This window comes from Ctenopharyngodon idella, chromosome 21 (assembly GCF_019924925.1).
Source record: "Ctenopharyngodon idella isolate HZGC_01 chromosome 21, HZGC01, whole genome shotgun sequence".
Classification (NCBI taxonomy): Eukaryota; Metazoa; Chordata; class Actinopteri; order Cypriniformes; family Xenocyprididae; genus Ctenopharyngodon; species Ctenopharyngodon idella.
Genome location: NC_067240.1, coordinates 1,632,217 through 1,654,442, shown reverse-complemented (window position 1 = coordinate 1,654,442; position 22,226 = coordinate 1,632,217). Strand labels below are relative to the sequence as shown.

Sequence of the window (22,226 nt, the reverse complement as noted above, 5' to 3'; positions counted from 1 at the left end):
CCTCAGACTGACACATACTGCAGATCAACTAAATCTGTTTTTTCTTTCAGGTGTAGGAGGATGACAACAAGAACAGCAAGAAGACCAAATGGATTGTCATAATTGATCATCATTCTATAATCAGCTAACATGAACCATGTCATACAACAGTTTTGTAAGGGATAATTTACAGTCAGCCGGTCATTATCACAAAACAGAGCCTAAATGAATCTAAGGTTGACTGGACATCATCCCACCCTATTATCGGAGTTGATATTATTTTATTCTAGTATATTAGTGAGTCTTCTAAAGATTCTTGAACTTCTGCTGTCAGTCAAAACGGGTGCCAAATATATCAGCATTAAAGACTTTCTAAACAGAACCTTGTAGTTTCACATTCTTTTGAGTAACATTTCACATCAGATCATTTATTACATAAGTGCATGTGGCAGATCTAAAGAGACGTGTATTGCATTCAAAGTACTTGTATTTTCCATTCATGCATTTCCTGGGAATGACCAGCATACTCTACAGGAACACTACATTAAATTAAAGTGTAATATTGACAACCCTGTTACCCTAAACTTTGTTACAACCACCAGCTGTAGTGCCCATGATCTCCACCAGGCACTCCTCCCCTCTCCTTTTTTACCTGATCATGAACTGCATTTCCCATAACCCATTGCCTGGACTCATTAAGCTTAAATACTTTCAGCTGTGTGGCTCATAATCTCGTTTTCACTCACTGGCTGTGTTCGAAACCACCTACTCAATGAATAGGTACTTAATTTCAATAAGTACTTATTTAACGAGCACTAAAAGAGTAGGTAGCTGATCTCGTTGAGTATGAATCTGATCCGGACATCATCCGCCATGTTGACGTTATCATGTGACCTACGACGTTATCACAAGCGCAACAACTTAAACGACATGAGTGACAGGTTTAATTCATCTATCTTTAAATATCTTGATATTGATTAAACTCGCTCATTTCGAGGTCTTGTTGAACAAACAGCTGCCCATTTATTTTGTGATTGTAGTATAACCAATAGATTTGGGGTTAATTTAAGTTCTTACATTTTTAACCCTACTAATGTGACCCCCAGTTTTATCCTTAAAGACATTATTTTTTATTACAAAAACCCAAAATCATGATCTCTTGAATATGTTGTTAATTTCTTTATTTTATATGCAAAAATTTTCATCCACAAGCAAAAGTGGCTTAAATCTCCTTAATGTTTTCCTCTTTTTCTTGTTGAATTTAACTCTCAGCTAATCTCTCAGGCTTATAAATAACACAAAAAATAAAATATAAATAAATATATATTTTTGATGCATTATGATGAATTATTCAATGATATTTAATCTTGTCATTGTGTTTTTTTCTGTGTATATAATCTCATATTATGATGTAAACCCATGATATTTACTTATTTATTTTTGTCATTATGATTGTTCATTGTTAAAGACATAGCATAGTTGTTCCTCAGCAATGTCTTGGTGGTCTTCAGCTCCGTCCCGCACCTGCTCAACCTCCCTCCTGGATTTCTGTGACTCTTTGAGGAGTGTCTGGAATACGCTCCCTAAAGTGGGGGATTATAATTCTGAATTGCCCTAATAATCCCGCATGTGGATCCTCAACATTCTCCGAGCAGTTTGTGACACCTTTATGGATCCACCCTAGTCCACCTTTGCCAAGAAACTCACTCACTCGAGGACCACATCAAGGACTTTGATACGATATCCAACTGTTTTCTACGCTTCATGACGCTTTGCATGAATTATGGGAGTAACTTCCATTAAAGTGCCTCTATTATGGATTTTTAAAAATGACCTTTCATGTAGTGTAACATAGCTCTAAGTGAATGAAAACATCCTGCAATGTTTTAAATCTGAAAGTGCACAGTAAAGTTATTGTCTCTCAAAAGTAAGAGTCGACTCTGAGTCAATTAAACGAGTTGTTTGTAAAAACGAATCCCAAGCCGTTTCGTTGTGACGTCAAAACGAAACATTAGCATATTGCCCGCCCACTTATTGCGCACACAGACACGAGGGAAAACTTTGAGGAAACCCCTCAAACACTGCCAATACATGAAGAATCAGTGGTTAAAGTTCATTTTTACAACAACACCAAAGCAGTATAGCCCGAACCTTGTGCTGTGTTCCCGTCATTTTACTGATGACTGCTTCTTCAACCTAAATGTGTTCAATGAGGGATTCGCAAGCCGGTTGTTATTGAAGGATGGGTCAGTGCCCAGGTTATTTGGCTTCTTCCTCCTCTGAATTACAACCTGCAATTATGATTAATAATTGTTGCTGTTATGTTCTCTGTAGCATGCACAATACGTATTTAGTTGTGTGTGTTGTGTACGCTCCACGCAGCTTGTAAGTTTGGTCTCCGGCTAACCAGCTAACAGCAATATGTGTTCGCTCGCAATTGTCTAGAAATGTGTCAAATGTTTTTCGTTGTTATTACTTGGAGTTATGATAAAGAATAGAGCAATACGTTGGTGTACAACTGCAGTGCTTTATCAATACATTTCTGCGTTGGGCTAACGCATATACCATGACTGTTTCTGTGTTTACCACCGAGCTGTGGGCTAGGTTCGCTAACATAAACACAAAACAACTTATTTCCTCTCCGAGTCTTTATGTTTAGAACAGAGCGGAGCACCATTATTATTATAATACAATGTAAGTGATGCAAGCACTGTATACTGTATGTGTTAACCAGCAGAAGTCATCTGACCAATCACCGCAGATTAGCGTCACGGTTAGGAAAAATGAATCGTTGAGCGAATCGTTTGGGAGTCGTTGAGCAAATAAGGTAAAAATAAATGCATATTATAAGACAATGAAAGTGTTTTTTGACCTTGCATGCTTGTAAACCTGTTGTTGGGGACTCCCAAAACAAAAATAGGAACCTTTCAAATGCCTTAATAGGGGCACTTTAAAAGGTAAACAATCAGTGAAAGGTTCGCTCTATGAACTAAATAATAAAAACTGGGTTTAATGAGATGACATTTTTCCACTCGTACTTCAACCATTGAACATTAAAAGGACATTTAAAAGTGTAAAAGCATTAACAAATTACTACAACAGACCACGAATAACCTCAAAAGCTTGATTATTTCCACAGATATATTTGCTTTGTAAGGTGATTGCGCCTTCAGGAACATAGATAGCAGTATAGTTCACTTCACATATTAAGTGTCCTATAAAACTATACTTGATATATATATGACTACCAAAACATTTATTGTGTCAGTTTATTGTTACAAACTGGACAAGAATCTGTAGTTACCTTGACAAACTTATCTGCTGAATGGGGCATTTTGCATTTAGCAAATTAAAAAATTCAAACAGACAAAACAAAATCTGAATAGCATCATGTTGCTGTGAATTTGTAAATGTTTTTCTCATCATTTCATTTTTTACAATGTGGGAATGATTTAGTTTTGTCACATTGTGATGTTCCACTCACTTCCATTGCAGACACGGTATAAAACGACTAATTTATATCTATTAATTTAGCAGTCAATAAACAAAATGATGTACAAACACAAGCAATTTATTCATAAATTGGCGATAATATTGAAGTGCTCCAATGCGAGTTACAAAATTTGTGCAGAGATGAAACTGCAAGCAGTAGAACCTCAAATTGTTTTAATTTCTGATTTATTTTTTCTTCTGTGAAACACAAAATGAGATGTTATGCAGAATGTTCATGGTGCACTTTTACAAATAATAAAAGTCTTTAAATCGCTTTGCTCATAAAAGGACAAAAGAGCACCATAAAAGTAAACTGAAACTACAACATGCAATCAATTTGAGTCTGTTCATCACACAAAGCTGATGTTTGGTGTTGTTGATGAAAAAGACCATTGGTTCTCGTATGTCATGTGACCAGCCAGTTTAAATATATGCAATATTAGAATTTTCCTGCATTATTCCTTCACAGCCTCTTACTTTTTTAATTTTATGTTTTGTGATTATATTTTTTAAGGTTCCCCAGGAGGAAAGAGAAGAAACTGACAGAGGTCATGTGATCTCAGTGAAGCAGCATTGGCTCTCATCATTTGGTGTTGATTGTTCTTCTTTTATCTGTTTTCTCAGAGCTCTTCATCACCTGGACAGACTGAAAACACTCGTGGAAGACATGAACAAGAAAAAGGCCAGAGCAGAGGATGATGGGACAGACTGTACACACACACCTGCAGCTAATATCACAAACGGTGCCAGAATCGAGAAGCAGTTATGCAGTTATGCAGTTCAGTGTTGGTCTAAAGTGTGTTTACGTGACTTGCACAGTCATTTAGTTTTGCATTATTGTCTTGATCACTTATATGGATAAACGCTGATTCTTTTGCTAACTGAGTGAGTATTTATATCTTCCCAACCCTATGACTTCAGAAATCAGGTTATGGGCAAGTATGAAAACACATTTATGACTGGGAAGAAAAAGTAATACAGGTTTGGAATGACATGAGGGTGAGTGAATGATTTTTATCTGATCTTTTCCTTTAACAATGGCTTCTTTGCAATCACTGTAATTTAGTTAAGGAAATGTAAATGCAAGTAAACGCTCGCTCTCACCCTCCGACCTATCCTCTTTGGTCTCATCCTCACTTCCTCCCCCTAATCAGTTCTTATCTCTGGACACTAACAATGCCACTGACACTCTTTGCACAACGCTAACATCTTGCTTAGATGTCTTCTGCCCCCTCTCATCCAGACCAGCCCGCGCCACCCCCTCTGCCCCCTGGCTATCCAATGTTTTCCGTGAACATCGGTCTAGACTCAGGGCTGCAGAGAGGAAGTGGCGCAAATCTAAAGACCCTTCTGATCTTAGCTTCAATCAGTCACTCCTTTCTTCTTTCTCTACAAATGTCTCCAATGCTAAAACCATGTACTATCACAATAAAATTAACAATTCTACTGATTCCCGCACACTTTTCAAAACTTTCTCTTCTCTTCTTTGCCCTCCTCCCCTCCCTCCCACATCAGCTCTTACAGCTGATGACTTTGCCACATTATTCACACATAAAATAACAACCATCAGCGGCCAATTCTCCACACCACACACTGACAATAATATCTTACTGGAAAACACACAAATTCTCCCCTCCTTCTCTTTGCTCTCTGAAGCAGATGTCTCCAAACTCATCCTTTCCAATCGCCCTACTACCTGTCCGATTGACCCTATCCCCACTCATCTTCTTCAGGCCATCTCCTCCTCAATTGTACCTGCACACACTCACATTATCTATTCTTCTCTTCACACTGGTACGTTTCCCACAGCTTTTAAGCAGGCTAGGATTACACCGCTGCTTAAAAAACCCACTCTGAATCCAGCACTTTTAGAAAACTATAGACCGGTATCCCTTCTTCCATTCATTGCGAAGACACTTGAGAGAGTTGTGTTCAACCAACTGTCTACTTATCTCACACAGAACAATCTCCTTGAGAACAACCAGTCTGGCTTCAAGAGTGGTCACTCAACTGAGACTGCCCTGCTCTCAGTTACTGAAGCCCTGAGACTGGCACGAGCAACTTCACAATCATCGGTACTCATCTTACTGGATCTGTCTGCTGCTTTTGACACAGTTATCCACCAGATCCTCCTGTCAACCCTCAGGTCGAAGGGCATCTCAGGAACTGCACTCCAGTGGTTCGAGTCTTACCTCTCAGGTAGGTCCTTCAGGGTATCTTGGAGAGGTGAGGTGTCCAAGTCGCATCATCTTGCTACTGGGGTACCTCAGGGCTCTGTGCTTGGACCACTTCTCTTCTCCATCTACATGTCATCACTAGGCTCTGTCATTCAGGAACATGGTTTTTCCTATCACTGTTATGCTGATGACACACAACTCTACCTCTCATTCAAACCAGATGATCCGACAGTTGCTGGTCGCATCACATCCTGTCTGACAGCCATTTCTGCCTGGATGAAGGACCACCACCTTCAACTCAACCTTGCAAAAACGGAACTGCTTGTGGTCGGTGCCAAACCAACACTTCATAATGACCTTTCCATTCAACTTGGGTCGTCAACCATAACTCCTTCCAGGACGGCCAGGAACCTCGGAGTGGTGATGGATGATCGTTTAAGCTTCACAGATCACATCACTACAACGCCCCGGTCCTGCAGATTTGCTCTGTACAACATTAGGAAGATTAGACCCTTCCTATCGGAGCTTTCTACACAAATTCTCGTCCAAGCTCTTGTTCTATCCAGACTGGACTATTGTAATGCTCTCTCGGCAGGCCTTCCAGCATGCACTTTCAAGCCTCTACAACTGATCCAGAATGCTGCAGCAAGACTGGTCTTTAACGAACCGAAGAGAGCGCATGTCACACCTCTCTTCATCAGTTTGCATTGGCTGCCACATCCAATTCAAGGCTCTAATGTTTGCCTACAGAACATCCACTGGCTCTGCACCACTATACCTAAACCCACTACTTCAGACTTATGCGCCCTCCAGAAGCTTGCGTTCTGCAAGTGAACGGCCTGGGGTTCTGCTATCCCAAAGAGACACAAAATCACTCTCACGGACCTTCTCCGGGTCTGTTCCTGGTTGGTGGAATGACCTACCACGCTCTATCTGAGCAGCTGAGTCTTTAGCCATTTTCAAAAAACTGCTAAACACATATCTTTTTCGTCAACACTTGACCCAGTAATATAGCACTTTTTTTTTTTTTTTTATATTGTACTTTTCTTTTATCGATTTTCTATTCTTTCTCCATATATTTGCGTATATATTTAAAAAAAAAAAAAAAAAAAACCCAACCTAGCTACGAGCACTTTACTGATGAAACTGACTTGACACGGCACTTACATACTGTTATACTCATGTTGATTTGATTGCTTCTACTATTCTCATTTGTAAGTCGCTTTGGAGAAAAGCGTCTGCTAAATGACTAAATGTAAAAATATAAATGTAGTAAACCTGTAAGAAAATGCCTGTTTGTATTTGCTTTCTGTTTTAGTGTCCTTGTGTTGACTGGTGCCTCAGAGAATTAAGCAGATATGTTTAAGAATGCAGGTAAATATTTAGGTTCTTGTAAATATTTTTAGGTCAATCATGAATTGTATTTTCTTTTATTTTTTTCTTTACAGATGATGCATAATTGCCGTTTACTGATGTCAAAATTTTAAGAGAGAAATTATAAGGAAAAGTGGCTCTCGGTAGAAATTAGAAGTTGTGAAGATTGTCTGCATTCCAACATCATCAAGGTCAGGACTTGTATACTGTACTACACATGCACCAAAAACTTTTAATATAAATGTGGTGAGAAAATTTTGGCATATTCCACAGGATGATCCGTCTCTAAAAGATGCGTTTAAAGATCGTCCGCTTCTTGCTTACAAAATAGCTGGAAATATTAAGGACAAACTAGTTAGAGCCTGTTCCCCAAAGAAGTCTCTTACAGGAACAATCTCTATCGGTACAACAACATACATGTAACCTATCAACAGTTTGGAGCGTGTATCAAACTGCCAAAGTCACGCACCCCAGTGGTGAACCATTGAAATTTTTATGACGTAACGAAGCCTGAAATCACATGACTTTGGCAGTTTAAAACATGCTCCGAACCACTGATTCGAAACAAAAGATTCATAAACCTTCGAAGCTTCATGAAGCAGTGTTTTGAAATCACCCATCCCTAGATATTGTTGAATAAAGTCGTTATTTTGTTTTTTTGGTGCACAAAAAGTATTCTCATTGCTTCATAACATTAAGGTTGAACCACCGTAGTTGCATGAACTGTTTTAAATACATCTTTAGTAGCTTTCTGGACATTGAAAGTGTAAATTATCTTGCTGTCAATGCAGGCCTCACCGAGCCATCGGATTTTATCAAAAATATCTTAATTTGTGTTCCGAAGATAAACGAAGGTCTTACGGGTGTGGAACGACATGAGGGTGAGTAATTAATGACAGAAATTTCAGGATTACAAATTCACCATAAGATCAGAGGCTACTGGCCTGATAAGTCATCACTTACTTGACATGTTATGTGATTGGTGGATGCCATACCATCTGACTTTTTCATTGGTTATCTGTAAGTTTGTCCTTGTTTGTATATTTCAGCAGTGGCGTGTAACACAATCACTCCTACTGGACACTCTGGCGGGTTGAATCATATATAATATATACATTTTTCGAATGTAGTTTTTTAAAATCATCTGAAATAATAAAATAAGTGTTGTCAAGTTTTTCGATACATATTGACACTGTAATATCTGAAACGTTACCAATACTCATTTTCCGCAGAATAGACACACAATACCAGTCGTTCTTTCTCGATCTTTCATCTCTCCGACACACAAACCGCCTCGTTTCATTTGCTCCGGATGAGTATTGTTGGTGTTACAGAACTTGAATTTCGGCATGGGATTGCAATTATTGTGCATAATTTCACTCATTCCTGCATTTTTTGTGCTCACACCAAAAGTATGTGCACATAAAATGTAGTCTGAAGATGTTCTGATCGGCTCAAAAATAAATCAGAAAAGTTTTATTGACCCCGTTTTAGTCGAGAAACCAAACAGAATTCATTTAAAGTGAATATTGTTAATATTTTCTTATTTCTTAGGCTCCACTTTTGACTGTTCTTGTGTAAGACTGCCCTTGTGTAACTTCTTTTCGTTATGTTATCTGCACACATCTGGACACACCTAAACAGAACAAGAACTAGGCTTTAGACACTCACACAAACAGGAACTCAAGACACAGATACATTTGAATATCTGACCTCTCTTACTTGTTATTATATTTCTTAATATGCCATAAATGGTAGGGGTTGATCTTTGAGTACTACAATTGGACGGCCTGGACATCGTGGATGATTTTGCTAAATCTTATGTATAAATATGAGGCTTCTTCCTTAACTTGAGAAAGTTATGGTACTACGCCGTCTCTGTGTCTGCTTGATCAACTGACGATTGATAGCTTTGAGTCTACCTGAAAATTAATCTAACAATCAGTATTTTTTTTATCAGTCAGGTCACTGCTGTAGCAATGCGTCACTTCTTTTCCATGTTTTTACTGCTAGCCATTATTGGGCTGCATGTGAGCGTTCAGTCCACAAGAAGACCCTCTGACTGGAGCTTAAACGCAGATTATCCATCATTGCTGACTGTGTCGAATGGAATGAAATGGGGATCGTGGGGGCATAAGAGCATGTGTCCAAGTGGAATGTACGCTGCAGGGTTTAGTTTGAAGGTAAGTTGGGCATTGACATCAGTAATATGGGTGTGGCTTAGTGCTTAAGATTTTTAAAGTTTCTATGTAATACTAAAGAGCATGACGATAAATGTTACTATGGGTTGGGTTAGAGTTAACTCTCTTTCAAATGGAAAATTGTCTCAAATATTGTTGTTTTAAGGTGGAAGAAGCTTCCCATGCTTTTCATGATGATTCATCGCTCAATGGGATTCGTCTTCACTGTGTCAATCCATCCAGAAAATCATCAGGCTCATATGGGCGCTATGCCTCAATTGAGTCCGACGTAGGACAGTAATGGGCTTGGATTATTATGAATTCTTACATTAAGTGTTTAAGCTAGATATGTGAATTTCTTTTTTTCTTTTAATTTGATCAAGAAACCTCTTTGTCTTTTCTTCAGCTGGGGTGAGTGGACAGATATCAAGTGGTGTCCTTCTGGATTCTTAAAAGCTTTCCAGCTGAGAGTTGAATCTGCCCAAGGAGCTGGTGATGATACGGCTGCAAACAACATCAGGTGAGTATGTGGTGCTGTAAGTCATCTTGGTTTTATTTTGCCATTTAAGGACTCGGTATTTCCTTCATCATGTGATCATGTGACTGACATTTAATCCAACAGTACAATTACATATTTTATCATAATATTGTCACATTTAAATTTTCTCCAGGTTCAGCTGCAGTGATGGTTTTTTGCTGCAGGGTGACGGCACAGCATGGGGGGATTGGGGCGACTGGAGTCCAAAATGTAAAGGAAAAGGAATCTGCGGCATCAAGACACGGATTCTAGAGCCACAGGGATTCTTCGGAGATGACACCGCTCTCAATGACGTGCAAATGTACTGCTGTGAATAAGGTGATGTGATCGCAATCTAAACCTCAGACTGACACATACTGCAGATCAACTAAATCAGTTTTTTCTTTCAGTTGTAGGAGGATGACAACAAGAACAGCAAGATCAAATGGATTGTTATAACTGATCATCATACTATGATAAGTCATTCTTCTAAAGACTCCTGAACTTCTGCTGTCAGTCAAAACGGGTGTCAAATATATCAGCATTAAAGACTTTCTAAACAGAACCTTGTAGTTTCACATTCTTTTGAGTAACATTTCACATCAGATCATTTATTACATAAGTGCATGTGGCAGATCTAAAGAGACGTGTATTGCATTCAAAGTAATTGTCTTATCTGTTCATGCATTCCCTGGGAATGACCAGCATACTCTACAGGAACATTCAATTAAAGTGTAATATTGAAAACTTTGTTACCTATTGAAATTTTCTAACCTTTCTGAGAACATAATTACAGTGCCATGCGAAAGTTGCAGAATCTGTGAAAATGTGAAAAATTTTAACAAAATAAAAGAGATCATACAAAATGCATGTTTTTTTTTTATTTAGTACAGTCCTGAGTAATGTTTACATATAATCCACAAGACAAAAAAATAGCTGAATTTATTAAAATAACTCCGCTCAAAAGTTTGTGAACCATTGATTCTTAACACTGTGTGTGGTTACCTGGATGATCCACGACTGTTTTTTTGTTGTGTGATGGTTGTTCATGAGTCTCTTGTTTGCTCTGAGCAGTTAAACTGAGCTCTGTTCTTCAGAAAAATCCTCCAGGTCCTGCAGATTCTTCAGATTTCAAGGATTTTTTTGCATATTTGAACCCTTTCCAGCAGTGACTGAATGATTTTGAGATCCATCTTTTCACACTGAGGACAACTGAGGGACTCAAACACAACTATTAAAAAAGGTTCAAACATTCACTGATGCTCCAGAAGGAAACAGGATGCATTAAGAGTCAGGGGGTGAAAACTTTTGAATTTGAAGATCAAGGTAAATTGTATTTAATTTGTCTTCCGGGAGACATGCAAGTATCTTCTGTTGCTTCCGAAGGGTAGTACTAAATGAAAAAAAGATATTTCAACAAAATAAGAAACATTTGGACTTCTTCATCCTGTCTTCATCCCCCCGACTCTTAATGCATCGTGTTTCCTTCTGGAGCATCAGTGAATGTTTGAACCTTTTTTATTAGTTGTGTTTGAGTCCCTCAGTTGTCCTCCATCTGAATGTGGCATTTTGCATTTAGCGAATGAACAAATTCAAACTGACAAAATAAAATATGAATAGCATCATGTTGCTGTGAATTTGTAATTGTTTTTCTCATCAGTTTATTTTTTACAACGTGGGAATGATTTAGTTTTGTCACATTGTGACGTTCCACTCACTTCCATTGCAGACACGGTATAAAATTACTAATTTATATCTATTAATTTAGCAGAAAATAAACAAAATGATGTACAAACACAAGCAATTTATTCATAAATGGGTGATAATATTGAAGTGCTATAAAGCAAGTTACAAAATTTGTACAGTGATGAAACTGCAAGCTTCTGTGAAACACAAAATTAGACGTTATGCAGAATGTTCACGCTGCTCTTTTACACATAATAAAAGTTTTTATATTACTACGCTCAAAAAAGGATGAAAAAGCACCTTAAAAGTAAACTGAAACTACAACATGCAATCAATTTGAGTCTGTTCATCACACAAAGCTGGTGTTTGGTGTTGTTGATGTGTTGGTGTATGTCATGTGACCAGCCAATCACGACATGGCATGTTTAAATATATGCAACTTAAGAATTTTTCTGCATTATTCTTTATCAGCCTCTTTTTTAATTTTATGTTTTATGATTGTATTTTTTTTAAGGTTCCTCAGGAGGAAACAAGAATCTGACATGGGAAGTGGCGAGTCAGGAGAGTCATCATTTGCTGTTCACTGTTCTTTTCATTTTCATTTCACATTTATTTGTATAGCGCTTTTCACGATACATATCGTTTCAAAGCAGCTTTACAGAGAATGCATGTCAACATTACAATTTGGAGACTGCAGTTAGCTAATAATGTAATAATTTAGGTGATTAACATACAATCACTGTTAGCAATTTAATTGAAGGTAGAAGCAAAGAGCTCCTGGAAAAATGTTCTTCTTTTATCTGTTTTCTCAGAGCTCTTCATCACCTGGACAGACTGAAAACACTCGTGGAAGACATGAATGAGAGGAAGGCCAGAGCAGAGGATGATGGGACAGACTGTACTCACCTGCAGCTAATATCACAAATGCTGCCAGAATCAAGAAGCAGTTATGAATCAGAAATCAAAAACTGTTATTATCCTACACACACAGAGACACTTCATGAATCATATTTGTTTAAATGTGTTATTTCTGCTTCATGAAATGAAAGATAAAAAAGTGTAAATAAACCATCAAGCAAAGCTGTTTTAAAGGGCACATGATTTTACTAACAATTCGACCAGCTCAGTGTTTGTCTAAAGTGTGTTTACGTGACTTGCACAATCATTTAGTTTTGCATTATTGCCTTGATCACCGACTGGAACAATATGGATAAACACTGATTCTTTTGCTGAGTATGTTTGCATTCAATTGTTCATGCAAATTATCATAAGACTTTGGATATACTAAAGGAAATGCAAATATAAGTAAAGATATTAGTGGCATTTTTTAAGGTCGGTCTAATATTCTCTGTGTTGTAGTACGTGCTTACTATTTCTGAACTTTTTAAAATTACAAAATCAGCTCAGTAAACACTTTCCAAGGACACTATTGGTTAAACAAACAGATGTATTTTTGTGTGTTCATTTACAGGAATTGATGTGTGCTCAGTGTTCATGGCTGCTGATTGGCTGAACATATTGATAAACCATATAAATGTATTGTTCTGATTGGCTCAATAAAGAAGCAGGCAGGTTCTACTGACCAACCACAGATGGCTCAGAAGTTCAGTTTTTGGTTTAGAAGCCAAACAGAATTATTTTAATCATTATTTTTATCCATCAGGTCACTGCTGTAGCAATGCATCACTTCATTTCTTTTGCTTTTTCACTGCTAGCCATTATTGGGCTGCATGTGAGCGTTCAGTCCACAGGAAGACGTTCTGAGCGAAGCATCGAAAGACATTTCGTTTCATTGCTGACTGTGTCGAATGGAATGGAGTGGGGGTCGTGGGGTCAAAGGGAATTTTGTCCAACTAGAACGTACGCCGCAGGGTTTAGTCTGATGGTAAGTTGAATATTGACTCATGGAAGTGGTTTTGATTTTCTAACTTTGTATTTTTGTCTTGTTTTCCAGTACAAATATCCAAACATTCTTAAGTCAAGATAACATTTACTGGAGAAGCAAAATGACTTATCAAATTATGCTAACTACAGGGTTCACTGCAGTAGTTTTTTAATAGTAAATCTTACGTAAATTTAAATAATCAGTACTTTTATATTGTTTTCCAGTTAAACATCCCTAAAACTATTTTTATTATTATTTTATTATTGTGTTTTATTAAACAGTTGGCATATTTTTTCTTGTTTTAAGCACTTCATTTTGACAAAATTCATAGTAAATGTATCTTGATTTAAGAATGTTTAGATATTTTTTACTGGAAAACAAGATTACAAGAAAAACAAGAAAATTGTTTTTTTTGCAGTGCAGTAAGAACGAAGCGGTTGAGCTGTTAGTCACTTATGTTAGTTAACTTCGTTAATCTCCATCTGCCATGGACATCAAATAGAGGATTGTCTTAATGTTGTTACTGATTTTTGTTTTGTTTTTAGGTGGAAGAACGTCGTTTTTTGGACAACACAGCACTCAATGGGATTCGTCTTTACTGTGTCAGTCAGACCAAAGACTCGTCAGAGTCAAATGAGGACACCTCCGTTCAGTCTGACGTAGGAAGGTAATGGGCTCAGACTCTATGTAATGAAGTAAAACTAGTTACAGCAAGTTTACTCTGGGTTTATTAAGAATTCTTACATTAAAGAGTAGTTTCTTCATAAGCTGAGGATTTTCTTGAAAACAGTTCCTGATTTAATCACTAAAGTTCTTCATTGTCTTCAATAAACCTTCAGAAAAGCCATAAATTGTGTTTTTTCTCCAGCTGGGGTAAGTGGACAGATATCAAATGGTGTCCTTCTGGATTCTTGACAGCTTTCCAGCTGAGAGTCCAGCCTTCCAGAGAATTTAAAGATAATACGGCCGCAAACAACATCAGGTGAGTATTTGGCAGAACATTCTGGTTAGAATTTGCCATTTAGGGTCTCAGTTTTCCGTCATCAAGCAGCTCAATTAAGCAATATCACTGAATATGAGGCACAAGGCAGGCCTGAGCACCACAACAAATCTCGAGAGTGAGCTAGAATGAGCCAGTCATCAAGATATTTGAGAATGCAAATGCCCATTTCCCTTAAAGGGGCAAGGGCAGCCTCCGCGACCAGTACAAGGTCCTCCCCTTTGGGCTGTTCCTGTCTCACTCGACCCTCGAAAGCAAACCTAAGAAATGTTCTGGAAGTGACGTGGCAGTACGCGTCCTTCAGGTTAAATGCTGCGAACCAATTTTGGGGGCGAACACACATGATAATGCATTTCTGAGTAAGCATCTTAAACGGGAGCTTGTGAGGGGCCCAGTTTTCCCATCCCACATTTAATGCAAGGTCATATTCGAAAAAGGATATGGGCACTTGAACATAATACTGTAACATTTATTTCAGATTCAACTGCAGTCAAGGTTCTTTGCTTCAGGGTGACGGCACAGACTGGGGTGAATGGGGCGACTGGAGCGCATTGTGTCAGGGAAGAGGGATGTGTGGTATCAGGACGCGGATAGAAGAGCCACAGGGATTCTTCGGAGATGACACCGCTCTCAATGACGTGCGAATGTTCTGCTGTGAATAAGGTGATGTGATCGCAATCTAAACCTCAGACTGACACATACTGCAGATCAACTAAATCTGTTTTTTCTTTCAGGTGTAGGAGGATGACAACAAGAACAGCAAAAAGACCAAATGGATTGTAATAATTGATCATCATACTATGATAAGCTAACATGAACCATGTCATACAACAGTTTTGTAAGGGATAATTCACAGTCAGCCGGTCATTATCACAAAACAAAGTTAAAATTAGCTAAATTAATCTAAGGTTGACTGGATAGAGAAAAGTCAGGCTGAATGGCTGTTTCTTAACAGTGCGACACCTCGTGGTACCTTCACAGAGAGGCTCAAAATCACTTTCCTGACATTTTTTGCATTCACTGTTCCTTGCTGGTGGAATGATCTTCCCAACCCCATCTGGAACTCTGAATCCCTGAAAATATTCAAGAAACAGCTGAAAACTTCATTAAGCACTTAACTGTATCCTACTGAATAAAAAATTATTCTATATTCTTCACTTTTCCTTTATCTCTCCCTGTTCTAACTTGTACTATTCTTGAACAATGACTGAAACTTTGTATTACTGGAACTTCTCATGTTTATTCGCCTCTTCAAGATGAATCGCACATTTGTAAGTCGCTTTGGATAAAAGCATCTGCTAAATGAATAAATGTAATCTGCTTTCAAATTGAGCCTTAAAACATCTCATTTCTTTTGCTTTTAAGACATTGCGATGTTTTTATGCTTTATTGTCTGTTTTATGTATTATTTTTGCCTTTGAACTGTACAGCACTTTGGTCAGACTTGTTGCTGTTTTTAATGTGCTTTAGAATTAAACTGAATTTTAACATGATAGAATTTAGTTTTAGCCAATCTTTTCCTTTAACACTTTTGCTTCCTTGCAAGTGTTAATATTTTACTTCAGGAAATGCAAATTCAATTTAATTCAATTCATTTCACATTTATTTGTATAGCGCTTTTCACAATACATATCGTTTCAAAGCAGCTTTACAGAGAATGCATGTCAACATTACAATTTGGAGAATGCAGTTAGCTAATAATGTAATAATTTAGGCAATTAATTTACAATCACTGTTAGCAATTTAATTGAAGGTAGAAGCAAAGAGCTCCTGGAAAAATGAATTACATATTAACTATAATTAGGATATATAGAAATTTGCGAATGTGCGTGTTGATCCAGATGTTGCATCATCTGAAGTCCTGGCAGGAGTTGGCACTGTCTCTTCAAAAGTGTTGGTCATCTAAGAGGCTGGATCCAAACTGAAACTCTCTAGTCACCTCGGGACGCGGAAAAGCAAATGGAGAATAATTAGCATAGCTGCTGTTCATAACATTAAGCAAAGATAGTCATGTGCAATTGATCTGATATGAGATGGATTATGTGAATGCTTGGCTAAAGAGATGTGTCTTTAATCTAGATTTAAACTGGGTGAGCGAGTCTGAGCCCCGAACATTATCAGGAAGGCTATTCCAGAGTTTAGGAGCCAAATGTGAAAATGCTCTCCCTCCTTTAGAGGACTTAGCTATCCTAGGTACAACCAGAAGTCCAGAGTTTTGTGATCTTAAAGAGCGTGAAGGATTGTAGGGCGATAAAAGATCGGTTAAGTACACAGGAGCTAAACCATTTAGAGCCTTATAGGTCATTTAATTTAGAGCCTTGTAGGTCATTCATGCAAATATATATAAGTTGTTAGTGCCATGTACTTTAAGGTTGGTCTAATATTCTCTGTCTTGTATACAGTGTATTTAAAAAAAAGTCAATATTTCCCTCTTAAAAATACAAAATCAGCTCAGCATTTCATGGGCATTTAAGAAAAAAACTTTCCAAGGACACGGTTAAACATACAGATATTTTGTAAGATCAGTGTTTGTATTTTTTGCGTGGTTGGGTCATTAACGTGTGCTGTGCTCCTGGCTGCTGATTGGCTAGAACCAGGAAATACAAATGTGTTCTGAAGGAGTTCTGAAAGAATCAGGCAGATTCTATGGACAGACTGGAAAGGATTTCTGTTCTGGATTTGTAGAAACAGTTGTTCCACTGAGCAGCTTTACTGACTCTGGGTCAGTTTTTGGTGTAGAAACCAAACAGAATTAATTTCATCAGTATTTTTTATCCATCAGGCCAGTGCTGTAGCAATGCATCACTTAATTTCTTTACTGCTAGCCATTATTGGGCTGCATGTAAGTGTTCAGTCCATAGGAAGACGTCCTGAGTGAAGCGTCAACAAACATTACGAACCGGAGCTGACTGTGTCGAATGGAATGGAGTGGGGGCCATGGGGTCCAAGGGAAATGTGTCCAAGTGGAACGTACGCCGCAGGGTTTAGTCTCAGGGTAAATTGGGCATTGAATCTATTACAATAATGTGGCTTAGTATTTTAAAGGTATATCTCAGTGGACTGAACCTGCCATGAGCATTACTACGGGTTTGGAAATCTCTCTTTCAAATGGAGTATTTTCTTAAGGTTGTTGTTGTTGTTTTTAAGGTGGATGAAATTTACTATGGTTTTTGGAATGATAACACTGCACTCAACGGGATTCGTCTTCACTGTGTCAATTCATCCAAAGGCTTATCAAGGACTGAGGACTATTCCTCAGTTCAGTCAAAAGTAGGAAGGTAAAACTCAAACTCATCAGTTGCAGCAGGTTTACTTTGGGGTCATTAAGAATTATTATGTTAAGGGTTAGTAGCAGCTTCTTCATAAATAAATGAAATGAGGACTTTCTTGAAAATAATAATTGATTTGAGCACCAAAGTTCATTATTTTCCAAAATAATGTGTTTTTTCTTCAGCTGGGGTGAGTGGACATTAAAATACATTTTGGGTGAATATATCTAAAAACGTTATTTTACTATATGGGAATCCACACTTTTCAGCAGAGTGCCCTTCTTGTGTTAGATTGGGTTACTAACTTTCTTTATCCACCTTTCCATATATTTTACTTCCCTGTGCTTCTCACTCATAGGGCCCTATTTTAACGATCTAACCACATGGTCTAATGCGCACGGCGCAAGTGCACTTAGGGCGTGTCCGAATCCACTTTTGAAGGTTTAAGGACGGGAAAACTGAACACTTCTCTAGTGAGGAAACGGATCTGCTCGTGCGCCAGGTTAAAGCACGCGAGCAGACCATCTACAGGAAAAGCCGGATTCCACCAAAGCATTTTTTTGTCTTTATGCACACAATAATAATCTTTTGCATTGTAATCCTTTTATTTTTAATATTTGGCATGTTTGTGTGCTGAGCTTCCCTGTGAAATAAACGGAGCGTACATGTGTTGTGCACCCGCATATAGGTGCATATTACTAACGTGCTCTTTAAATAACAAAAAAAATAAATAAATATTGCGCTATTGACTTTAGACCAGGTTTCAGTTGGTGAGTGGTGCGGTCTATTTCAGTTGCCTCAAAATAGTAACGCGCCAACAATGCGCCTTCAACACACCTCGTTTTCAGACCAGCACGCCCATGGGCAAACAGATGGGCGCAAACGCATTTGCTATTTAAACAATGTGGAGCAGGACGTGAAAATGATAACTGCGTCGGGCTGAAACTAGCAAAAAAACAACAACACCAACAAAAAAAAAACAACACTTGCGCTGCGTCTGGCAACGCATTGCGCCGGGTGTATGATAGGGCCCATATAGTTTTATTTCCTGTCTTAAGGCTGCTGAGGTCAGTAGTATGTACTGTGAGTGCACAAAGTAATCTTTTCTTGTTAGTAAATAGACTAAAAGCATTTTGGTAAAAAGAAAAGTGTGTCAGCAGTGGATAGTTTTTGATGAACATATTTCAATGCAAAACATACACAGAGTGTTCAATAATTACTGATCTATTTTATTACTAGTAGCTTGTTACAGTGTTACAAGGTTTGTCTAAAAGCAGCTTTACTAGAGCTGATTGGAACAGATTTATTTCTGATTTAACGCATAGTGTAGCTGTAAGACAGAGTTCCTTTTTTCAGAGAACAATGCTCGGTTTCAGATGCACGGTGTCTTTGCACACTTGTGGTACATGTGCCCAAGAGATCATCATCAGATGTCTGGTCTTTGTCCCATAGCTCCAGCTTCAGGCTGTCATAGGCTTGGCAGTTGGGGAAGTTGAACACTGCAACCCACACAGGATTACGGGTACTCTGTTGAAAATCTGTCATCCCCCCATAAGAAGAGCCGCACCAGACCTTGACGTATGGATCGGGTTTGCTTCCAAACATATTAGATGCAGCAAGATTAGTGGCTTGTATATTATACACCCGAACATCAGCATTTGCAAAGTCCTGCTGAGTCACCAACATCAGCACAGCCAGAGACATCAGCCGAAGATGATAAACGATTGCCATGACTGTCAGAAAGAATATGTTCAATTATAATGAAGATTATATACACCCAAATATTGAAATGCAAACATAATGTTCTTAACCCGATTATGCTTAATAAGCAGACAAATCAGGTGTTTCGGTGTCATAAACGGCTTAAGCATAAAATGTTCGTCACAGCCAGATTTTTGCCCCTTCGCCATTTTCTCATAGCATGTAAATGCATTAACCTGCTTTCTTTTGGCTAATTGAAGTGCTGATGTGTGATATGTGACAGAAACACGTCCTTGCTATGATTTTAAGCCTATCCAGGCAGAGCGAGCGTTTTACAATAAGGGAGGAGGAAATATATCACAAACTCAGACTCTTTCTTGACCTAAAAAAATATAAAATTGCTCTCATTTCGTGCAGCAGAAGAAGGGGTAGAGTCAAAATGCCACATCTGTAACTGCACGAGAGGAGAGTTATCAGCAAATTCAGCGAGATATTTGAATGTATTTTTCTAAATAATGAAAAAATTCTTATTTTGTAAGGAAACCAGGAAAACTTTACCTTGTCCAAGTTGTTTTGTTTCAAAGAGAATCTGGATGGTACAGAAGTGAGTAACTGGCTTCTTGACTTCTCAGTTTCAGTCTGTTCACACATTTGGTCCAGGCCTGGTTAAATAGACTGCTTTCTGGCAGCTGTCCATGTTCTTTAGTGCACGCCTAGTAAAGGGAAAGTACAAGAAAGTATGATGCCTTTTTTTTTTTTTTTTTTTTTTAAATTTGCAAAAGATACATTCCAAGGTATTATTCAAAATCAGCTTTATACGTAAATAATAAAAACTTAAATAATAAAGGATTAAATAAATTAAACATTCATAAGGAAATGTTTACATTATAATTTAAATCAGTCTATTGAAAGCCAGATTCCACCACTAAATAATTTACCTTATATTTCTGAATATAAGATGACCCTGAATATTAGACGACCCCCCCTTTTCGAGATGTACCTTTTGGAAAAATTCTTTTTGAAGACCTTGTCATTTATAGATGTAACCCCTTTAAATTAAGGCAGTTAAGACTCTTAATTTGAAGAAAAAATTTTTGTAACTACTATTCTCCACTAGTGGGCGTTACGTTACGAGTGAAGTAATTGAGTAATTTCATGTGATTATATCTGTTGTAAATTCAGATTAAATGAATGTGAATGAGTGATAAGTTCTCTGCATTATGCAAGTTGGTTCCCTTTCAAGAGCGGTCACTTCGACACTGCGACAGCTTCACTGCGGGAACTCTTCCCCTTCTCCGAAATTTCTGAAGATTTTATAGGCTAACGCCAGTTAGAAAAACTGGCCAATTGTCGTGAGCTATTCAAATTGCATGCAAATACTGACAGGCTTACCTGGCGGTATATAAGGCGGTGGAGCGAAAATTGTGTCAGAATCTTCTCCTTCACGCTTCTGCCATCATCGAAGATGCATCAGAAGAACCTGCAACTCTTCACCGCATCCGATGGCAATGTTTTACAGTATCTGCGTGGGCCCCATCGACCCACCGGACCTGTACGAGCATTGCATCGCCTACCTGGGCCTGGCCCACACTGAGGCCACCTTCGCAGAGTCGGACTGTGTTCACTGCGCAGACCTGCCTGTCCGTGTGCTGAGGACTCGGAGGAATATTGCTTGTAGCATTACGGGGACGAGTCCCACTGCCGGCAGTGAGCCGCTGGTGGGCCCTCCCCCCCTTGGGACTAGCCCCCAGGCTGCCGTCCTACATATATGCCCCGGTAGCTTCTGTCCTCCCGCCATAGATGACTTCGTCTCCTTCGGCGCCAGAGAGGAGGAGGACTCCATGTCCATCTCAGCATCTGAGAAGGACTGGGGTGAGTTGGAGCCAGATCATACCGAGGCCGAGAGGCCTACGGACCTCCACGATGAGTTCACTAGGGTCCTTGCAAAAGCAGTTAGGGAACTCGACCTTAACTGGGATGCTCCGGAAGAACCTCCCAGGAGTAAGCTCAACTCCTGGTACTTCCAGTCGGGCCGCCGCATGGCCGCTTCGAGGAAAAGGATTCTGTTTTTTCCAGACGTCCATGAGCACGTGGTGAAGTCGTGGTCTGCACCCCAGTCGGCGCGCATCCACGCTCCTGCACAGTCTCTGTTTTCCCATGTGGATGGTGCTGAAGCCCCTGTCAAGGAAACCTTCGCTACATATTTGTGTCCTTCATCAGCAACACTGCGCATGACCCCAGTCTCCCGTATAAACCATGCAGGCTGACCACACACCTCGCTGACAAGGTCTACACTTCTGCTGGCGAAGCGGCATCCGCGCGTCACGCAATGGCGGTGCTGCAGGTGTTCCAGGCCAAAGTCCTGCAGTCTATAGACGGCAGCAGCACCACCGTGGATGCCATGAAGGATGTACAAGCGGCAACAGACTTGTTTTGATGGCCACTAAGCACTCAGCCCAAGCCATCAGCCGAGCCATGAGTTTCATGGTTTCCAAGAAATGCTGTGTTCTGCATTATGTCCCTTTTGTTCCTGTAGGCGGCAATTACAATTGTGTTATGCATGTTTGTTCAATAAAAACACATACACCTTCACAAAAAAAGCTTTTTCCTCCTTTGAATGTCGTTTTTTTGCGTCACTTGCCCTTCCCCTGGGTAGCGCAAAGCCGCAGCCCATACTTGTGTTAATCTCTCTGTGTGTCCGGGATGCCGGCAGCACTCTCTCACTCACGATGATATCCGTGGACAAACGTCGACATGTTTATTGTCAACGGACCATTTCCCCACCAGCGCGCTTAGCCTCGCTGGGGCATGGCTCCGGGTCTACATACATCACTGCCAGCGTCAGTGACCGAAAGAATACGTTCGCTATGTCAGTTCATAGGCACATGCAGAGCCATTCCAGGCATCTCGTCTTGGCTGCTGAGTATAATTCAAAACGGGTATTTCCTTCAGTTTAGACGCAGACC

General features: G+C 39.1%; 3 protein-coding genes and 1 long non-coding RNA gene across 7 annotated transcripts in view; 3 read left to right on the top strand and 1 right to left on the bottom strand.

The window, feature by feature from the left end:
- Positions 1–15,622, top strand: part of LOC127504278 (vitelline membrane outer layer protein 1-like) — a 28,883-nt gene extending 13,261 nt beyond the window's left edge. For 3 of the 4 annotated variants that reach the window (XM_051878839.1, XM_051878840.1, XM_051878838.1), the window contains one exon: positions 51–361. The gene's annotated coding sequence lies outside the window, so the exon portion shown is untranslated. Of the gene's footprint in view, positions 1–50; positions 362–15,198 lie in introns of those variants that run through there. The other variant, XR_007927329.1, reaches the window with a different exon arrangement.
- Positions 161–10,936, bottom strand: LOC127504283 (uncharacterized). Its single transcript, XR_007927331.1, has 2 exons — positions 10,286–10,936; positions 161–362 (listed from the first exon to the last, which is right to left on the bottom strand). It is a non-coding gene; the product is annotated as an uncharacterized LOC127504283 (long non-coding RNA).
- Positions 8,670–10,284, top strand: LOC127504279 (vitelline membrane outer layer protein 1-like). Its single transcript, XM_051878841.1, has 5 exons — positions 8,670–9,205; positions 9,369–9,499; positions 9,609–9,722; positions 9,874–10,058; positions 10,130–10,284. The coding sequence occupies exons 1-4, from the start codon at positions 9,002–9,004 to the stop codon at positions 10,055–10,057; spliced, it is 633 nt and encodes a 210-aa protein (XP_051734801.1). The 5' UTR covers positions 8,670–9,001; the 3' UTR covers position 10,058; positions 10,130–10,284.
- Positions 12,998–15,622, top strand: LOC127504280 (vitelline membrane outer layer protein 1-like). The gene is made up of 5 exons (XM_051878842.1): positions 12,998–13,290; positions 13,836–13,957; positions 14,159–14,272; positions 14,769–14,953; positions 15,025–15,622. The coding sequence occupies exons 1-4, from the start codon at positions 13,084–13,086 to the stop codon at positions 14,950–14,952; spliced, it is 627 nt and encodes a 208-aa protein (XP_051734802.1). The 5' UTR covers positions 12,998–13,083; the 3' UTR covers position 14,953; positions 15,025–15,622.
- Positions 15,623–22,226: the final 6,604 nt, after the last annotated feature.

Excerpts from the sequence above, each read along its gene's own strand:
- LOC127504279 (XM_051878841.1), top strand. The coding sequence starts at position 9,002 with ATGCGTCACTTCTTTTCCATGTTTTTACTGCTAGCCATTATTGGGCTG. Across the intron at positions 9,500-9,608 it reads ATTGAGTCCGACGTAGGACA|CTGGGGTGAGTGGACAGATA; the intron begins GTAATGGGCTTG and ends TCTTTTCTTCAG. Across the intron at positions 9,723-9,873 it reads ACGGCTGCAAACAACATCAG|GTTCAGCTGCAGTGATGGTT; the intron begins GTGAGTATGTGG and ends AATTTTCTCCAG.
- LOC127504280 (XM_051878842.1), top strand. The coding sequence starts at position 13,084 with ATGCATCACTTCATTTCTTTTGCTTTTTCACTGCTAGCCATTATTGGG. Across the intron at positions 13,291-13,835 it reads CCGCAGGGTTTAGTCTGATG|GTGGAAGAACGTCGTTTTTT; the intron begins GTAAGTTGAATA and ends TTTTGTTTTTAG. Across the intron at positions 14,273-14,768 it reads ACGGCCGCAAACAACATCAG|ATTCAACTGCAGTCAAGGTT; the intron begins GTGAGTATTTGG and ends CATTTATTTCAG.